Source organism: Eublepharis macularius, chromosome 13 (assembly GCF_028583425.1).
Source record: "Eublepharis macularius isolate TG4126 chromosome 13, MPM_Emac_v1.0, whole genome shotgun sequence".
Taxonomy (NCBI): Eukaryota; Metazoa; Chordata; class Lepidosauria; order Squamata; family Eublepharidae; genus Eublepharis; species Eublepharis macularius.
Window position 1 is genome coordinate 41,019,561 of NC_072802.1, and position 18,806 is coordinate 41,038,366.

Genomic DNA, 18,806 nt, shown 5'->3' on the forward strand with positions numbered 1-18,806 from the left:
CTACCACCTCGGGCAACTCCCTGGTGGACTTGAGGTTGCCCGAGGAGGTGGCCACGCGGGGGCCCGTGAAAGGAATCCAAAAGCCTTCGGAGCCGTGGTCTGGGAACCTCGCGGGCATGCCTGGCGGAAGTATGGGGCCCCACGAGACTCGCAACTGTGCTCGTAGCGGCACTTGGACCGCTGGCACTTGCCCTGGTTGAATTCCCAGCAAAGACCGCGAGGCCTGTCCCGCCGGCTGAACCAGCATCCCCCCCCGGCAGGCTCGGCCCGCCCTTTTATTTGGGGGCCCATCAGCCAGAGCCAGAGCTTCTGGCTGATGAGGTCCCACCTGGCCCTGGGGTTCTGGGAAGCCCTCTTCCGGAAGGCCTCATCGTAGTCCATAGCTGCCGCGTCCCCAGCCAGGGCCCGGGCCCGTAGGACGTTGCTCAAATGGTTGGACAGATGCCACCCCCATTGCGGATACGCTATCTGCACCACCCCCATGTAGACAGTGAACCCTTCCATCCAGTTACTAAAGGTTCGTTCAGCTGTCTCCTTTTTTGGCATCTTTTTATCCCGTTTGTTGGACGGGGGGCACCTCCCGTCCTCTGCCTCCGGCCTGAGGAGGGAGAAAACGTCTACGTAGAACCCGTTTAGGATTCTCTCCTGGGCCTTGCGAGATAGGTGAATCCCCGGGGGATCCTCTTCGTCCGTGAAGGACCTAGAGGACGGGGGAGGTGTTTCATTGTCCTCTGCTCCCCAAACCTCCCAGGAGTCCCCAGCACCAGCTGCCCCCCTGCGCCGAGAAGCCCAGCTCTGGGAGCCTGGGGATGGAGGCCCCTGCATCCCAGTAGCCCGCCCCGCCGCACTCATCTTCCGATGAGGACTCACCTGTGGATCCTTCGCTGTCTGAATCCTCCTTGCGCCGGCGGCTTCGGCTCGTCTTTCTGGGGGCCTTCCTTCTTTTAGTGGAGGGGCGCCGCCTGCGGCTGGAGCTCCTGGAACTGGAGCTTGATGACCTCTCCCCTCAGCGCCCTCTGGCGGGGCTGCTTCTCCTTCTCTTGCTGCGCCCGCTTGAGGGGACCTCGACAGGCCCTGGGGGAGGTGCGGCTCCCCCAGGCCTGGAGTTCCCCAGGCTCTCCACCCTGGCTGAGAGCAACTCTAATGTGCGGCTGATACTCTGGAGGGAGGAGGCTGTGCTATCCTCAGCTGCCCTCCCTCCTTGTTCTGTGCCTTTCCTCTTGGGGGGAAGCCTAGGGCGGGCCTCCCTCGCCTGCCCCCTACCCCCCCTGGATACCGTGGTGTGGGGGAGCTCCGTGGCGGGGGAGGAACCCTTTGGGGGTGCCCGCTGCTGGCCCTCCCCCGCTGTCGGGCTTCCTCCCCCGGCCCCCGGCCTTCTTCTTGGGTTTCCCGCTCTTGGAGCCCTTCTTGCCCTTGCCACAGGCGGCCCCCTTGTTGCTGGCCCTGGGGGGCAGTGGTGAGGACTCCCCCCCCGGGACTTCTTCCCTGGCCCTCCAGCCTGTCTGGATGGAGCCATGCCCCGGCCTGCGGTGCCTTCCGTTGGGGGAGGTTCCACTGCTCCTTTGCCCTGGCTAACAGAGGGGCAGGGAGCAACAGGAGGCTGTAGAACGGCTGTGCGAGTCGCAGCCCACGGCCTTCCCTTCCTCGTCGGCTGTCTTCACCGCGGTGGGGCCTGGGCTCAGCTCTGCCCCGAGCCCCAACCACGGCGCTCCCACCTGCCCTGTGCTAACAGGAGGGGCAGGGAGCCCGGCCCGCGAGGTTGCCGGCCAGATGGCGAAGAGCAGAGCCAAGGGGCCTGAGAGCCGGGCGGCAGTTGAGCCGGGCGTCGAAAGGGGAGGCTCAGCTAAACCTCCCCAGCCTCAGCCTCCGTGCTGCCGGTCCGACGCTGCTCGCTTCCTCTCTCCGCCTTCACGCTGCCGCTCGTCGCTCCCTCTCTCCTCGCTGCTCCTCTCTCTGTCGCCGCCCGAGCCGAGTGAAGCGAGGCCGGGCCAAGACCTGAATATATGCCCAGCCAGCGGACCAGAGGGAAGACTGCCTCCCCGAGGTCCGGTGGCTGGCCCCGCCCCGGCCTGCCCGCCGCGGATTGGCCGGCCGGGATTTAAACTGATTGGCTGCTGGCTGCCCGATTGATATCGGGTCAGCCAGCACGCCGGCCGCTGCACCCGTCCTGACCCCCGTGCCTCCCGGCAGCAAACCGAGCGCCCGGTAAGTCGGGCGCTCGCGCTTCTGAACTAAAAGCCCTTATAAGTCAAGTACTATCACCTGACCTACTGAAGAGGCTTACTGGCCTGTTGTGACCAGCCACCATACTGGCCTTTCCTTTGGGCAGACTGGGGTGATGGTGCACAGGCTGAATCCCCTTCCTGACACCCTTCAGGTCATCAGTTCCAGACCCACCCATGGTTTAAGCCATGACACATAAAGACTTGAAATGGGTGAATGAGTTGTCACAGAAGAACCAAGAGGCAGAACTTTTATATTACCCTCACCCCCTAATTGTGCATTTGGATGGAAGCCATTAAAAACTGGCTCATACACAGATGTTCACTACCTGATGTCTGCAACATCAAGAGATGTACAAAAGGGCCATTCAAGCTCTCATGCCACAGATGGAAGTGACACATCACCTTGTCTATTCCCACACTTTTCATCAAAGTCATAAGAGCCAATCATAAACTACTTGGAAGTTGCAGGGTTGATACGAGGACAAATGAGAAGAGGAACCATGTTACAATCATGTGCTTCTTGGACAAAAAGCAGAATGTCAACATGAAAAATATTATTAATCTGTCTTAATGGCAACATTTTGCAGTGCCAGAGCAGGGCTGTACAGTTCTTCACATTTGAGTTACTAATTTGAACTGCATTACACAGGAGCTATATAGCTTGGTTTTATCTTCATGTGCTTCTTGGTTCTTCTGACAGCTGGGGACAGCACAGCAAAGGGAACCCCCAAACAAGAGCAAGGATCCCTAAGTCCAGGCAAGGGGACAATCATTGAGTCGTGAACGAAACGAATAATATGTTTTTATTTTATTTTATTTTATTTATTTAGAGGCTATTTGGAAGGCTGTCTGATGATTACTCCATGTGTCTCCCCACTGGGAACCCAAATATGATTATCTGTATCTTCCTTCAGAATAATGTTTAGAAACAAGAGTGTTAGTACTTGAAAACACTTGATGTCTTAAAGAGAAGGTGGGGAAGAGTTTGAATTGTCAGAGGGGGGATCAGGGGATAAGAATCAGCAGATGAAAAGCAGAACCTTGCCTGCAATATGTCTCTGAAATACTGATGTATTATCAGGAACCACTGGCCCTGCAGAACAGATTCTAGCTCTCAGTTCTTTGTGCCACTAAGGATCTCCAAGACAGGAGAGTTACGCAACTGCCCATAATCCCCCGAGCCTGGGAAGTCAGCTGACTCCAGGGGTCCAATCATGTGCCACTGGCACACACAAAAACACCCAGACCAGTTGCCTTTCCCCAGTTTAAGCAAGTAAACTCTAAGTCAGTATTGGTATACTGGTCACAGGAGTAGGAAGAACCAAGTTCAACCCCTCAGCTGTGAATCTCATGGAGCGATGTTGGGTCAGTCACTTGTGCTCAGCCTAACCTGCCTCACAAGGTGGTTGTGAGAATAACAGGGCCGGATCTACTGTTGCCGGTGCCCAGGGCAACTGAAGACCGGCCACTCCGTGCCACAGTGCACGCGCGCTCCCTGCGCTGCATGATGACATCACTTCCGTGCACTGCGGAGCTGGCAGCGGCAGTACGAGTGGCTGGGAGGCTGCCTGCGCCATTCGCCTGCCCTGCAGGACAGGGGGCGGCTGGCTTGCCGTGCGCTCCCTGTCCTGCGGGGCAGGTGAATGGCGTGGTGGCCTCCCAGCCACCCACGCTGCCTTTTGCCTGTCCTGACGCCCATGCGCTCCCGGGGTTGGCAGCTGTGCCCGGCGCCCCCTCTATGGCGGCACCAGGCGCAGACTACCCCCTGCCCCCCCTGTCGATCCAGCCCTGGAGAATAAAACAGAGGAGAGGAGAAGTACCTATACCTGAGTGCCTTGGAGAAAGGGCAGAATGAAAATCCTCTATGCCATCAAACCTCTGGTCTTTATCCATCCTGTTATCTCCCTGTATGTTCCCCGGAGACTGCTTCGATCAGTGGATAAATGTTCACCGGTGGTTCCCAGCCCTAAGGAAGCCCGCCTTGCTTCAACCAGGGCCAGGGCCATTTCAGTCCTGGCCCCAGCCTGGTGGAACGCTCTGTCAATGGAGACCCAAGCCCAGTGGGACATATCATTCTGCCTGGCCTGTAAGACAGAGCTGTTCCACCAGGCATTCGGTGGTTGAAGGGGGGCGGTGCCATGTTGGCCTCCCACCTTTGGGGTGGGGGGGTTCTCCCCACCATTGTACCTTAATGTATTTGGTTAATTTATTTTATTATTGTTTATTGTATGCTGATTTTAGAATTATTGTTTTCTTGTTTTTATTGATTTTAACTGTTGTTCACCGCCCAGAGCCCCTGAGGATGGACAGTTTATAAATTGAAATAATAATAATAATAACAAGGAGGAGAAGGAGAAGGAGAAGGAGAAGGAGGAGAAGGAGAAGAAGGAGAAGGAGAAGGAGAAGGAGAAGGAGAAGGAGAAGGAGAAGGAGAAGGAGAAGGAGAAGGAGAAGGATCACCCCCCCACTCACATGCCTGACCGCCTAATAAAATCACAGAGAATATAAAAGGCACATAAGATGAACCTATATATTATAAATTACATGAGACAGTTTCTGACAGTACTCACCTCATGTCATGTCCCTCCTTTCCCCTGCAGCATCAAGGTTAGTCTGACTACAGAGAGAGGAGACACATTTCATAATGATATCAAGAAGCTGGGTAAGTTGAACTAGATGGTATGCAAAGGGAAATGTGGCACAAGGCTACCGTTTTTTGATGGTAGGCCTGAGTACTTTGTAACATGTAGTTCCAACCACAATTATAAACATCTAAAAATTTAAATTTTCTGGAGCACAGGGCAGCACAGGAATCTCAAACACAGAAGTTTCAGACACCACTCCCTCCCCGCCCTACAAATACGCATGATTATTTGGGAAAGTCATAACAGTGAAAAGAGTACAGTTTTTTAAAAAACTTTATTGAAATTAATATAATATTAAGTACTTTGTGCAATTTATGGTTACATTGTTAATACATTATTACCACTTTTTTTCAAAACTGTGTTTTAAGTAGTTATTTTGTAAAACTGATAAAGTAATTCAAAGAGAGAGAAGCCCATAAGGAAAACAGGAACTCCACTCACACCCCTAGAAGATGCTGGAAGACAGTGATAGTTGAAGTGTTGGCTGACATTGCTAGATAGAACTCTAGATCAATGTGCTTCTGGTGCTATGCAGAAATGAATTGCTTTAGCAGTCTATGCACAAAGTTGTTAAACAACCACAAGCAGTTGTGCTGCCTTGTAGAACACTGGGCTTCTCTTTGCTCACTGTTCTGCTTTTGAAGCAAGTGGATTTCTTCTGCTCTGCCTGTTGTCTGAGAATCTCGGCTCATTTTTTAACTCAAAAGTGGTTTCCATGTGCAGAGGTGGAGGCCTACATTTCACAAGGGTGATGAAACACTCATGAAACTGAAAAGAGAATAAGGAAACAAAATAGTTTCCCAAGGTTGCTACAACATGTCTGCAGTTTGAGAGAATCATCATGATTTATTTGTGAATATTTTCCTCTTTGTTTAGCTATCCATGTTCAACTCACAACTTAAAGCTGACAACCCCATGTGCTCGCCTTATTCCACTAAGTGTAATCATCTATACTGACTAGTGCTTAAAGCTGTGAAGCCTCTGAGATTGTGATAAGGAGATGTTATAGAATGCTAGTAAACATTTTATTTATTAAAAACATTTCTATGCTGCCTTTCCACTCAAATAGGGTGCCTAAGGGTGCAAACATCAAAACAGCATTTAAAATAAAATACATATAAAACATCTAAACAACTCAATAAAAATATAGAGACACACAAATATACAACCAGGGGTGAGGGCCAATAAGAGTTTATTGGGTATATGCCAAACAAAACAAAAAAAAGTCTTCACCCTCTGGCAGAAGACAATGATAGAGGGGCATAGGTGAATCCAAATTTTTGGTGCCACAGCTGAGAAGGCCCTTTCTCAGGTTGCCACGCATCTAAACTCAGATGGCTGTGGCACCCAAGCAGGGCCTGTGAAGATTATCAGAGTGGACAGACATTTTCTTATAGGAGAGGGGAATCCTTCTGGTATGCTGGCCCCAACCAATACAGAGCTTTAAAGGTCAATACCAACATCTTGGATTGAGCTTGGAGGCAAATTGGGAGCCAGTGTCAATGGATCAAGAAGACTGGAGTAATATGATCCCTACAACCCACTCCCATCATCGTTCTGGCCAGAGCATTTTGTGCCAACTGTAGCTTCTGAACAGCCTTCAAGGGAGCCCTTGAAGATCAAGCCAAGATTTGGGTCCTGTAACACCTTAAAGCCCAACTAGCTTTCCAAGTTATCAGCTTTCGAGAGTCAGCTCATACTACAGACCAACAAGGCTACCCACCTTAAAAAGATCAAGCCATTCTCTGTCACTCACTGCCACCTTGTGGCAATTTACAACTTGATATGGCTTTGATTATGGCTGTTTCCACATGGAACACAGCATGCATTACTTTATTTTGGAGCTTCCACATGGTGTCATTCTCTTTTCAAGAATGGCTCATGGAACTCCCAGGGCTTTCCCTTTTAAGCTAGAGCCAAGAAAAACCTCCTTTGCTCTGACCTAAAGGGGAAATGACACAGCAAACTGCAGGCAGAGTATCTATGAAAAAACTCTGCCTGCAGCCTAGGGTTGCCATGTGCCTGCCCCCAGCAGGTTTTTGCCCAGTAATCCACTCACTGGTCCACCAAAGCTGATTGTCACAGCAGGAAAAAGTATGTATGGGGATGGGATTTGCATCCAAATCTTCAGGTGAAAGATGACACTGTAGGATTCCCCCCCCCCCAACTCTACGGTCTTCATCATAGAGGTTTGGAGGATTCCTAGAAAGTCATAGGCTCAATTGCACTCCCCACTTTCTCCCACCAACTGGGAGGTGGTGGAGTTAGTGTCAGTTTCAAAATGGCTGTGTTAAGTTCTGGAGTTCCTCCCTCACTTCTAGCACTTTTTACGGGTTTCTTTTCTTTAGCAACTGTGCTGAAACTCAGCTGGGAGTTTTGTCTCACAAGTTAGGGAGAGGGGGGGTTGCTGAGCCACAGGGAGTGCTTTTGGATGAGGAAGAAGGGATCAGGGAAGGGAAACATCAACAGTGAGCAGTGCAGAAATGGGGCATGTTATATGTTGTCCCTGTATGCCTCCATCCCACTCGCTGCTGCCAGCACAGTGGGGTGGTTTTTCTCAGTCGTGTAGAACCAGCCAAGGTTAGTCCTAAACTCTGAGATATAAATATCTCAAATATCTAGCCTTCTTTCACATGGAGGATTTCCCCTTGGTTTTGTTCCTAAACTGCAGCAGGTTTTTTTTCTCCAGGGTTCCTCACAATGTTGTTTTCCCTTTGTTGTACTCCCATGGTTTCTTTATAGTTCCTCTTTGCCTTCTTAAATCAGATTAAAAGTAGCTTGAAGAAAGCATGGAGAAATTATAAGGAAAATACAAAATGACAACAGAAAATGAGGACATGAGGACACTCATTTCATTTCACTCCATAGCTTGGAAGTTAGTTGCAGCCATGGTGCTAAACCCCAGTTTCAGAAAACTTTGGACACCTTCTCACATACAAACCTGCCTATCATTTGAAATCTTCTACAGAGGCTTTTCTCTGTGTGGGTCAAACCATTAGAAAAAAAATGAGTGGCAACCAAAAGCATTGTCTTCTCTGGTGTGGCACCTCAACTTTGGAATTTCCTCCCCACAATGATTCACATGGCACCAAGTAAATTGAATTTCATGCATCAAGTAAAAGTCTTTTTTTCCTCACAATAAACTTGCTGTTTTGTGGAGAACTGGGTTTCCCCCACCCAGTTGGCTTTGGCCTTTCTGTTAGCTTTGAAGTAACTTCTAAAAATGTGTTTGCTGCATTTTAATTTGAATAAACACTGCTTGTTTTGAGATATGAGATCTCAAAGATTATGTGCTCCTATTTTAAAATGTTATTTTATGGTTATTAAAATAAATGGTTATTTTATTTTCAATTAATGTTTGATACATTGTCGACTTAAATCTCCTCAGGAATTTTATATGGGGAGAGCCACCTTTTGAAATAAAATGTTTCCATGCTATATTAATAGCCCCAGCCCTCAGCTGTTTCTTGCAGGCTTGTCAATTTATCCTTTATTGCTGATAAAAACAAAAGGAGGGAGAAATTTTGCAGTTTTAACGGGGGGAAATGACAGGGTTTTTTGGGCAGCAGTTTCCTCAAATGTTGCCCCATATGAAGTTTTGCCAGAGTTTTGCCATCACAGGTGACCAAATGTTAAACAATTATCAACAAAGCTATCTGAGGTTTTTCTAGGTTGATTTTCAGCCTGTTCTCATAACCCTCCTAGCTGCTAAAATGTTTTAATTTAAACAGCAGGGGGAAAGCAGAGGTCACCCCAATACTCATGCTAAAAATATAATTGTTTTCTTCCTGATTTCTTGCAGCAGTAGCAATGTGCTGATCATGACCAGCAGAGGAATGAAAGCTCTTGTGTACAAGAGCAAATTTAGAGACAAAAGCAGAGCCTTACCTGTTTGTTCAGAAGCACATAAAGGATGGGGTTAACACATGTGCTGGCTTTTGCCAAAATAGATGGAATGATGCTCACTGCTGGTGTGATCATTCCAGGCTTGCCAAATGTTGCCGTCAGAGAGACTATCCCATATGGCATCCAGCAGAGGAGGTAACAGGTAACCATGGCCACCACCATAAACAGGATGTGATGTTCTCTTTTCTGAACCGATGTCAGGTGAAACCTAGAAACCTGCTAAAATAAGACATGACTTATACCCACTTATTCCCGCCCCCTGCATTGCTTCACATCTTCTCTTACAAAAAGCACACCATCCCAACTTTCTCGAGATTGTTTTTAGTGTTGTTTAATGCCTTGATTGTTAGAATGTTCATAATTGTTAGAATGTTCTGTAACACTGCTGCACCACACCCAAAGGCAACAGACGTGGCATAGGATAGGAAAGCCAAATATTACAGCCAATAGCTATGGAGGTTTGGGAAACAGAGAGACCCACATATGTTTCTTCCGTTTTCCTGTCATAACATCAATGTGCATGACACTTTTAAAAGTTTACAGTGAGTTTGAGGTGCTCACTTGACATCCGATTCTTTTCAATAATATGTCCTTATCTTTTTTTTTAGGGGGATTCTCATCTCCAACCATTTTTGTGACAGTGATCTTATTTCTTCTACTTCTACTTCTTCTTCAAAGAAAACTGGTGGGAGGAGGAATAAAAGACCCAATAAAAGGCCTGCAGGCCCTGCAGTAATAGCGAAGACCTCTACTTCTGGGCTAGCTAGCAGTGCTGATTCACTGACAGTTTTAAACTCAGACAATATACTTTTTGTGCTCAGAGAAATTGCCATCCAAGATGACAAGCCCCATCTCGTCAGATCTCAGAAGCTAAGCAGGGTCGGTCTTGCGTAGTAATTGGATGGGAGACCTCCAAAGAAGACTAGGGTTGCTATGCAGAGCCAGGAAATGGCAAACCAATTTCTATTAGTTTCTTGCCTTGAAAAGTCCTACAGGGGTCATAAGTCAGCTATGGCTTGATGGCACTTTCCACCATCACACACACACACACACATTTCCCATTGCACATTTGCTAATGTTAACTATGGGCAAGAATTTATCTATTACTTACTTTATTTACACCCCAATGAGAAAAGTATTCAAGCACATCTTGCCTGAATTGAACATATCCATATGGATTTGAACATCTTAGACTGAATCTCACCCTTGGTCTGCCAAAGTTCATGACTAGCAGTGGTTCTCCGGGGTCTTTCACGTCACCTGCTACTCGATCCATTTTTAACGGGAGATGCCAGGGACTGACCCTGAGACCTTCTGCATGCCATCCTGATGGTCTACCACCGAGCCATAACCTCCTCCATTTATAGACTGCTTTGCCTATGCAAAAAAGGGTTGCAGTTTCTAAAGAACACTCCAATTCCAGCAACATTGGGAGGACAATGTTGCTGTGCTGCTCTTACAGCCTGGCTAAAGCCAATAGTTTATATAATCAAAGAAGCTTGAAGGGTGGGGGAGATAACCTTACCAGCCTGACAGCTTGCAGGATTCTCCCATAGCAATACATCATTGTCAGGAGAGGGAAGAGAAGGCAAAAGACAAAGAGGCAGATGATGTACGATACATTGTTGGGAGTCCTGCGGTGCCACATGACGGAGCAGGTCAGACCGGGCCCTTCGGGGCCGTAGCTGCTCCAGCCAAAGAAAGGCGGCAGGGTCCAGATCAAGGAGTAGATCCAGGAAGCAGCTATGCAAAGCCAGGACTTGTGGTAGCTGGACACGTTCGCCTTGGTGTGTCTTTGCAGGACAGTCACATAACGTTCGTAGGAGAGGATGGAGAGTGAGACCAGGGAAACAATGCCTGACAACAAAAGAAAGAGAGCCGCTGTAGCATAGTGGTTAAGAGATTGGGCTGTGAATTGGCACTCTGCTGGTTCAAATCCCTCTACTGCCATGAGCTCAGCAGGTGGCCTTGGGCAAGCCACTTCTCTCAGCCCCAGCTCCCCAGCTGTATTGAGGGGTAATAACACTGAAATTGTTCAGTGATCCAAGTAGGGCACTAATCTATCTAGAAGAGTGGTATATAAGCACACTGTTGTTGTTAAGAAAGACTTCATCCCAGTTAACTGATCAACAGCTTGCATCTGCCCATTTTGTGGCCAAGATGCCCTAAATCAGCCTGTGGCATGTGCAAGGCACATCACACCCATCCAATCGCAACAGGAGAGCTACTGTGGAGTGTCACATGCTGAGATAACCATCTCTAAACTTTTATATAACTGATAGCTAAAGACAGGTTTCTCTAATGGCTTCTGATGGATGGCAGCTCTTAACTACTAGACACACCCCAAGTTCTTGGGAGAGGGCTGGAGAAAAACAGCTTGGCAGCTGACATGAAGCCTGCAAAGGAAACCAAAGCTTGTGTTTTGGAACTGGCTGGTGAGAGGCAGCCTGCAAGAGAGATGTGAGGGGCTGTAGATGGTTTGCTTTGAGAGGAAATTGATGCTGCTTTAAAGGCCACAGTTGGATGCTTTACCCATGCTTATTTATAAATAAATATTACCCCCCAAAACTCCCCTTCTCCCAAAGCTGCCCCCCTCAAAGTGCCTACCACTCTGGGAAGTCAGAAATCAGCACCTGCTGTGGTTTTTCGCTCCTAGCATTAATGATATTTATCTATCTAGTATGATGGTACTCATTTCACATCTTGTGAAGAGTCAGATCTGCAATTACCATCCATTCAAAGAGTTACTGTATGCCTCCCCCCCACCAAAGACACATAACAATAAGATGCAAGTATATATAAGTAAATGTATTTCAGAGAGTCACAGAGGGATGGTCCCAAAGGTATGCATAAGTAAAGGGTCAGGGACTACAGACTATACTACTATGGAAGTTTTATGTTGTTTAATGTATCAGTCTTAGCATTGCTTGTGCTCTGTTTCAGCATTTCTTCAACTCTGTATTGGATTTCTGCTCATTTTAAATTTTGCAAATTTGCATTTATAGACCCTATTTCATGGTTTATTGAAACTTCCTTGAAACTGACTGAGCTAACTCACACTGCACAATCAGCCTTGAGTCTTATTGAGGATTTATAAATAAAGAAAATAAATAACTGATTAAATTACCAGAGTACCTCTGAGCATGTAGGGTGCTCTCCTGCTATTGAGCCATAGCCAGGCCTTGTGTATCTGGAAGGAGGGGAAGGGCTTGCAAGTCAGACTTATGACACAAAACAGAATACAAGTTTTTGAGTTTTCCAGAACACTTCATTAGGCTGAATGTGAAAAGTGCCATTCGGCTGTGCTCTACTGTTGCAAGAGATGGGGTGGTGAGAACCTTTCTCTGGGTTAAGTGAGAACCAGGGCTTTTTTTCAGCAGGAACGTGGTGGAACGGAGTTCCAGAACCTCTTGAAAATGGTTACATGGCTAGTGGCCCCGCCCCCTGATCTCCAGACAGAGGGGAGTTTAGATTGCCCTCTGCGCTGCTTGGGCAATCTAAACTCCCCTCTGTCTGGAGATCAGGGGGCGGGGCCACCAGCCATGTGACTATTTTCTCCGAGGGCAACCCACTGAGTTCCACCACCTCCTTTCCCAGAAAAAAAAGCCCTGGTGGGAACCATCTGCCAGCCCCACCAGGCAATAGCCTTGCCTACTTTCCTGAAATGGGGAGCAAGTGCCACACTGAGGAATGGTGCTCAGAAGAGCCACAGGCAGCAGGTAAAAGAGCCACAGATGGCTCCTCCTGAGCCACTGAGTGAGTATCATTGATCAAGTACATTTTTATCCAGCCCCCTTCCTCCAAGGAACTCAAAGTGATGGACAAAATATTCTCCTCCATTTTATCTTCATGATAACACTGCAAAAAAAAAATTGAGAGAGAGAGAGAGAGAGAGAGAGAGAGATTGGTCCAAGGAAACATTTAAGTTTCATTGCAGAGTGCAGGTTTGAACCAGGGACTTTCCAATTCTAGCAACACAATAGAGCCATTTGTTGTGTTGCTATTATCACACCATGGTCCATTGTATGTATTACAGTTCTCCAATTCTAGCCTGGCACTCTAACCACTATACAACACTGGCTGGTATGAGTATTAAGGATAGGATTGCCAACCTCCAGGTGTTGGCTGGCGATCTCCCAGAATTACAACTGCTCCCCAGGCAACAGAGATCAGTTCCTCTTAAGAAAATGGCTGCCTTGGAAGTCTGACTGTATGACATTATACCCTGCTGAAGTCCTTCCCCTTCCCAAACCCCGCCCTTCCCATGCTCCACCCCTCAAATCACCAGAAATTTCCTAACCCAGAGCTGGCAACCCTAATTAAGGATATACAGTCTGAGAGCCCAAAGAGGAACCTTGGGAGGGAGGACAATTTGGAAATCCAGGATTCTTTAATTTCTCAGAGAACTGAGAAAGTTTTATGTATGCATGAAACTGCCTTAGCCCCATAGGTCCATCAAAGTCCATACCATCTACTCAGACTGGCAATAGTCCTCCAGGACCTCAGATCAAGGTCTTTCACATCACCTAGTGCCTGGTCCTTTCTTGGAGATGCTAGAAGTTGAACCTGGAGCCTCTGCATGCCAAGTAGCTGCTCTACCACTGAGCCACAGAGCCTCTCTGAGGAGGGAAGGGCGGAGCCAACTTTAGATGGGAGCCACTGCAGACCATTTTACTTGCCAGAGCTTTTAATAGAGTATAAATTGCTTTTGGGGTGACAGGATCATTTGGGGGGATGACTTTAAATGTTGATGTCTTTAATTATGATTTTAAGCTGCCTTAAGCCAGAAAGAAACTTGGGATATAAATATTTTAATAAAATAAATATATTTGATGCATGGGTTAAACCTTACTGAGCCCTGCCTCAGACTCAGTAAACTCTCTGAAGACAGCCGGGTATTTCATAATTTCCTTCTCCTCCTTAGAAAAAGAGAAGAATGTAGCATTGGCTATAGGATCCAACATCCGGAGAAGCTCAACTTTCATTTTATTTATTTTTTGAAGCAGGTTACTAGATCTTGTGGCTGCACACTTGTTCTTAAAGAAGCCTGAGATAAAACTAGAGCTGTGCACACAAACATTTGCACTTTTTCTGGAGAAAGGGAAGAGCTCAGGCAGCAACTCTTCAGCACTGCCTAAACCTTTGGGCAGGAAACAATACTCATCTCACAATACTTTAACCAACCCTCAACCGCTCTAGCATGCTCTGTCCTCCTCAGGCCATTTGAGGCTTTTTCTTGTGGTTAATTCACAAACTCATTTTCTTCTGCATACTTGACAAATCCCCCAAGTATGCAGAGAGCTGTACTTGTCTGTAAGCTTGGGGCTCTGTTGTGCTGCTTCCATAATCGGCATGGAGGCCAGCCACTTAAATAGACATCTTGGAGGCTCCAGTAGAGCAGAAAGGCAGGATGTAAATGTAGTAAATAAATTGACTGTTTGATGCTGTCTGCTTTTACAGTTCTCTAATGTTCTTGCTGGAATTTCAATGCTGATGAACTCCACTTGTTTTGAGATATTTCACGTATCTGCTCTTAGAGGAGGAGGCATGACTGAATGGTAGTGCATCTGCTGTGTATGTAGAAGGTTCAGGGTTCAATCCCTGGCATCTCCAATTCAAAAGATCAGGTGGGGGCGGGGGGATATGAAAGACCTGAGCGTAGACAGTACTGGCCTTGATAGATCAATGGTCTGATTCAGTAGAAGGCAGCTTTATCTTTGCTACTGATATTACTCTTTTTTATGCTTTCTGAGGCTACTGCAGTGGAGGGGGTGGTGGTCTTTCTCTCATCGCTGCTGTGAACGCAGAGGCACACTCACTGGCAATGAGTTTCCCCATGCTTTCCCTTGCACACACCATTTTCCTTCCCACTGATAGTGGTCTTTTTGGTCAGGATTTTATTTATTGGGGAGCAGGAATATCACTAGAGTGTTAGAACACTATAGCAATAATTTAAAACATTGTGTAGCCTTGACCTGAATAGCCCAGGAGCATCTGATCTCACCAGATCTTGGCAGCTAAGCAGGGTCAGCCTTGGTCAGTAATTGAATGCGAGATCTCCAAAGAAGATCAGGGTTGCGGAGGCACGCAATGGCAAGCCACCTCTGTTAGTCTCTTGCCATGAAAACCCCACCAGGGGTTGCCATAATTCAACTATGACTTGAGGGCAGATTTTTGTTTTCATATATGATATATATTTTAGCTGTTGATCAGTTTTATCATAAGCTGCCTTTTTAATCAATTTTGGTTAAGAGTGTTGGGTGCACATGCTTCAAAGGAACACATTATAAACATTTATGCTTTTTTTTTCTTCAACAGGAAAAGTTGGGATTGTATGATCATTTCTGCCAGCACACAGCTCTCCACAGCTTAATTCATATGCAAAACTAGCACAAATTCCTTGTAGGAAATGCAGCCGTGGGGAGTAGCAGGGCCCTTGAAAAGAAGAGGAAAATACAAAAGGAAGAATCCACCCTTTTGAAGTGTCTGGGTGAGGCATTAATTGCGTCATGTACAGACATCAAAGGCTGCAGATGACATAGCTGCAGAGACAGGGGTGCCTGGGAGAATCTGGCAGAATAAGGATACCCTTTGTGTCTTTATCCTACTCCATCTATCCAGCTGCTGGCAACCTTTTTAGCTGCTTTGGAAGAAGGCAGCATTTGGGAGGCAGTTTCTGGACAGGGTGAGATCCCCCTCAGTAGACATTAGTTTCATCCTCCAAGTGCATCCTATTGAGATGTGCTCTTCAAAGTCCACCCTGTTGGGGACTGCTCTCACCCCCTCTGAATGAAATAATTGTTCTTTTGATTGGCTTATGTTTTATGTTTTAAACCACCCTCTTCTTTAACTCCCCCCCCCACACACACACACACCTTTCTGTTGTAAATATAAAATGGACAAGCACTTCAGTGCATTTGATGAAGTGCTGGTATAAGTCTTTAAGGTGCCCCTGGACCCCCTGTTTTGTTTCTTTGTTTTGCTGCTACAGATAAACACAATACCCATCTGGTATGATCACACTTTATTCCATTTCTGGAATGCCAGACTGGGAAGAGATTTGCAATGGTAGGGGAGGAATACTTTGGTTGTTTCCGTCACCCACTCCGCTGCTCCAAGGAGGATAGCAATTTTGAGACATATTCCTACACAAAAGTTAAATGGCAAAACGATTTAGGTATAATGGTTGTTGGGGGTTTTCCGGGCTGTCTTGCCGTGGTCTTGGCATTGTAGTTCCTGACGTTTCGCCAGCAGCTGTGGCTGGCATCTTCAGAGGTGTAGCACCAAAAGACAGAGATCTCTCAGTGTCCAAGAGACTGAGAGACACTGAGAGACACTGAGAGATCTCTGTCTTTTGGTGCTACACCTCTGAAGATGCCAGCCACAGCTGCTGGCGAAACGTCAGGAACTACAATGCCAAGACCACGGCAAGACAGCCCGGAAAACCCCCAACAACCATCGTTCTCCGGCCGTGAAAGCCTTCGACAATACATCGATTTAGGTATAGTTCAGAACTTCGACAAGGAAGCTCCGGTTTAGCCACCCTAAAAGTGCTTTCCTGGGAGTAAGCCCCACTGACCAGTCCAAGTAGGACTCTGAGTAGACCTGCTTCATACCGCACTGTTACAGAACGAGCTGTCACCCTGAAGGTTGCCTGTTCAAATTTTATCTCAGAGTTAAACCACACCAGATGAATTATATGAGGACCTCAAGTGAAGGGAGACGCAATGTTAGCAGGGAAGCATAGTTTGAATTTCACCACTCTCTACAGAGCCGGCTAGATCGCTCCCCAGAGGGTTTGTTAATTTCACCTCTCTACAGAGCCAGCAAGGATCTCTCTTCAGAGGGGTTGTTAATTTCCTCTGTGCCTCCCCAAAGGCTCTGTCAGTTATTAACAAACCCTCTGAGGAAGATCTTTTCTGGCTCTGTAGAGAGGTGAAATTAACAAACCCTCTGGGGAGCGATCTAGCCGGCTCTGTAGAGAGTGGTGAAATTCAAACTAGCTGCGACTCCCTTCACTTGAGCGTCCTAGTGTAATTCTTCTCGTGTGGTTTAGCTCTTAGGCATCAAGAGGAAGATAATAATACTGGCCTACTTTACAAGGCTGCTGTAAGGACTGTAGAGTGTGGAGAGTGCCATCAAGTTATAGCTGACTTAGGGCGGCCCCTGGTGGGGTTTTCATGGCAAGAGATTAACAGAGGTGGTTTTCCTTTGCCCGTCTCTGCAACCCTGGCCTACTAGGAGGTCTTCCATCTAATCACAACCCAAGCAGACCCTGCTAAGCGTCCCAGATCTGATGAAATTGGGCTTGCTTGGGCTATCTATGTGAGCCGAAGCTGCCCCACCTGTCGGAACCCTTGAAGGAAACCTACCCAGGAGGGAGTTTGCGAAGCCGTACCACTCGCAGCCGGCGTGACCCAGGAGCCAGCGGCCGCTCACACTGGCTGCGAAGCTGAGCGGGGTCCCGAAGATGCACACCAGGAGGTCGCTGAGGCTGATGTTGAGCAGGATCAGGTTGATGGGCGTGCGGATGGCCCGGAACTTGGCGAAGATCAGCACCACCAGCAGGTTATTAAGGCAGCCGAGGAGCAGGATGAGCCCCAGGCAGCAGGCCACCGCCGTCAGGCCCCAGCGACCGAGGCTTGCCTCAGCCGAAGCCAGAGGAGGACCCCCGACTGAGCTCAAGTTACCGGCGCTGCTCTGATCGCCTAGGGCAGGACGCATGGCGGCGGCAACGCGCTGTTGCTCCGGGACCGGGACTTGATTCGGCACACCGTGCGCCTTTAGGTGCTCTCTCCTCTTCCAGGGCGCTCCGCTCTCTCGGCTAATACAAGCCCACTTCTCCTTGCATTGAGGACTCTTTGGTCCCAGGAGAGTGCCCGGGGCGACACGTGAGCCCTCGCCCAGAAAAACACGCGCCCAGCCTTCTGCTGGAGTTGGACGTGGGAGGCGACCATCTGCCCCCGGTACTCTCCAGTGTAGGAAAAGCGCTACCCGAGGCGGCTTCTCGCCATCGTGCGCCAGCAAGGCCAACTTCAGAGGATATTGGGCGTGGGGGGGGGGCTCTGCATCTGGATCGCGCCTGTCGGACCATGGCCGCCTGCGGTGTGCCCCATTCGCCCCCTCGGAGGGGGAGGGAGGGAACTGTGCGCTCCTAGCTTGTGCGACCGCGGCAGAAGCAAGGCAAAGCTGGTCGAGCGCGCTTTCCAGAAAACTGCACTGTCCGCTCCGCACTATCTCGCCGCGAGTCTCGGGAGCGCAGCTTTGCTCCCGCTTTCCACGGTGCACACAGCCTTACTACGTCGACGTAGCAAAGGATCTGGGCCTCAGGCGCCCTGACCTCCCCCCTTTCTTTATGACACCCGCCTCTCGAAAAGCCCGAGGGAAACTGAAGGAGATGCCTCTCGTGGAGAGCCCGGCCGGGTTGCACAGCCAAGACGCCCGGAGAAGGACCCGGCGCTTTTTTGGCCTTTTTGGCCTAGTGCCCGCTGGCGGCGTCGGGTCGTGGGCTGGCCGATCCTCCTTCCCTCCCGGGGTTGCCGCTGCGTTGTCGCGCTGCAGGTGGAGAAGCTTCGGAGGGACTGGTTTCGTACCTGGCGCTTCGGAGGCGATCGGTAGAGGGACTCCTCTTCCAGAAAGGAGCAGCGGAGACTTCACCGGCTCCCTTCCCCTCCCTGCACCTGAGCAGCTGCGAGGTTCCCCCTCCCTTCTTCTGATCCCATTCCACCCGGGAGCGCGAATCCTGCAGTTTGACTGCTACGCGCAGAGCGCACGCAGCTCCCGGGTGCCATCCGTACAGCCTTGTCAAGAGTTTATGTCACACAATTTGAAATCCTCTCTGGCAGCCTAGGCACTCTAAAGACAAGGATTTGTGGCGTATAACACTCGGTGGAATAGTTTCTGGTCTGTAATAAAAGAGCAAGATCCGGGCCCAACTGAACTATGCCTGCCACCACCTCCTGGAGGCGTTCAGCCTGGTGCTTTTTTGCTCTGGAACTTTTAGAGTTTTTAAGAGCTTACCCGATTTTAA

At 48.6% G+C, this 18,806-nt stretch overlaps 1 protein-coding gene across 1 annotated transcript; it reads right to left on the reverse strand.

Moving 5' to 3' along the window:
• Positions 1 to 5,494: 5,494 nt before the first annotated feature.
• LOC129340936 (pinopsin-like) lies at positions 5,495 to 17,500 on the reverse strand. The gene is made up of 4 exons (XM_054995831.1): positions 17,149 to 17,500; positions 10,302 to 10,633; positions 8,759 to 8,995; positions 5,495 to 5,638 (listed from the first exon to the last, which is right to left on the reverse strand). The coding sequence occupies exons 1-4, from the start codon at positions 17,498 to 17,500 to the stop codon at positions 5,495 to 5,497; spliced, it is 1,065 nt and encodes a 354-aa protein (XP_054851806.1).
• Positions 17,501 to 18,806: the final 1,306 nt, after the last annotated feature.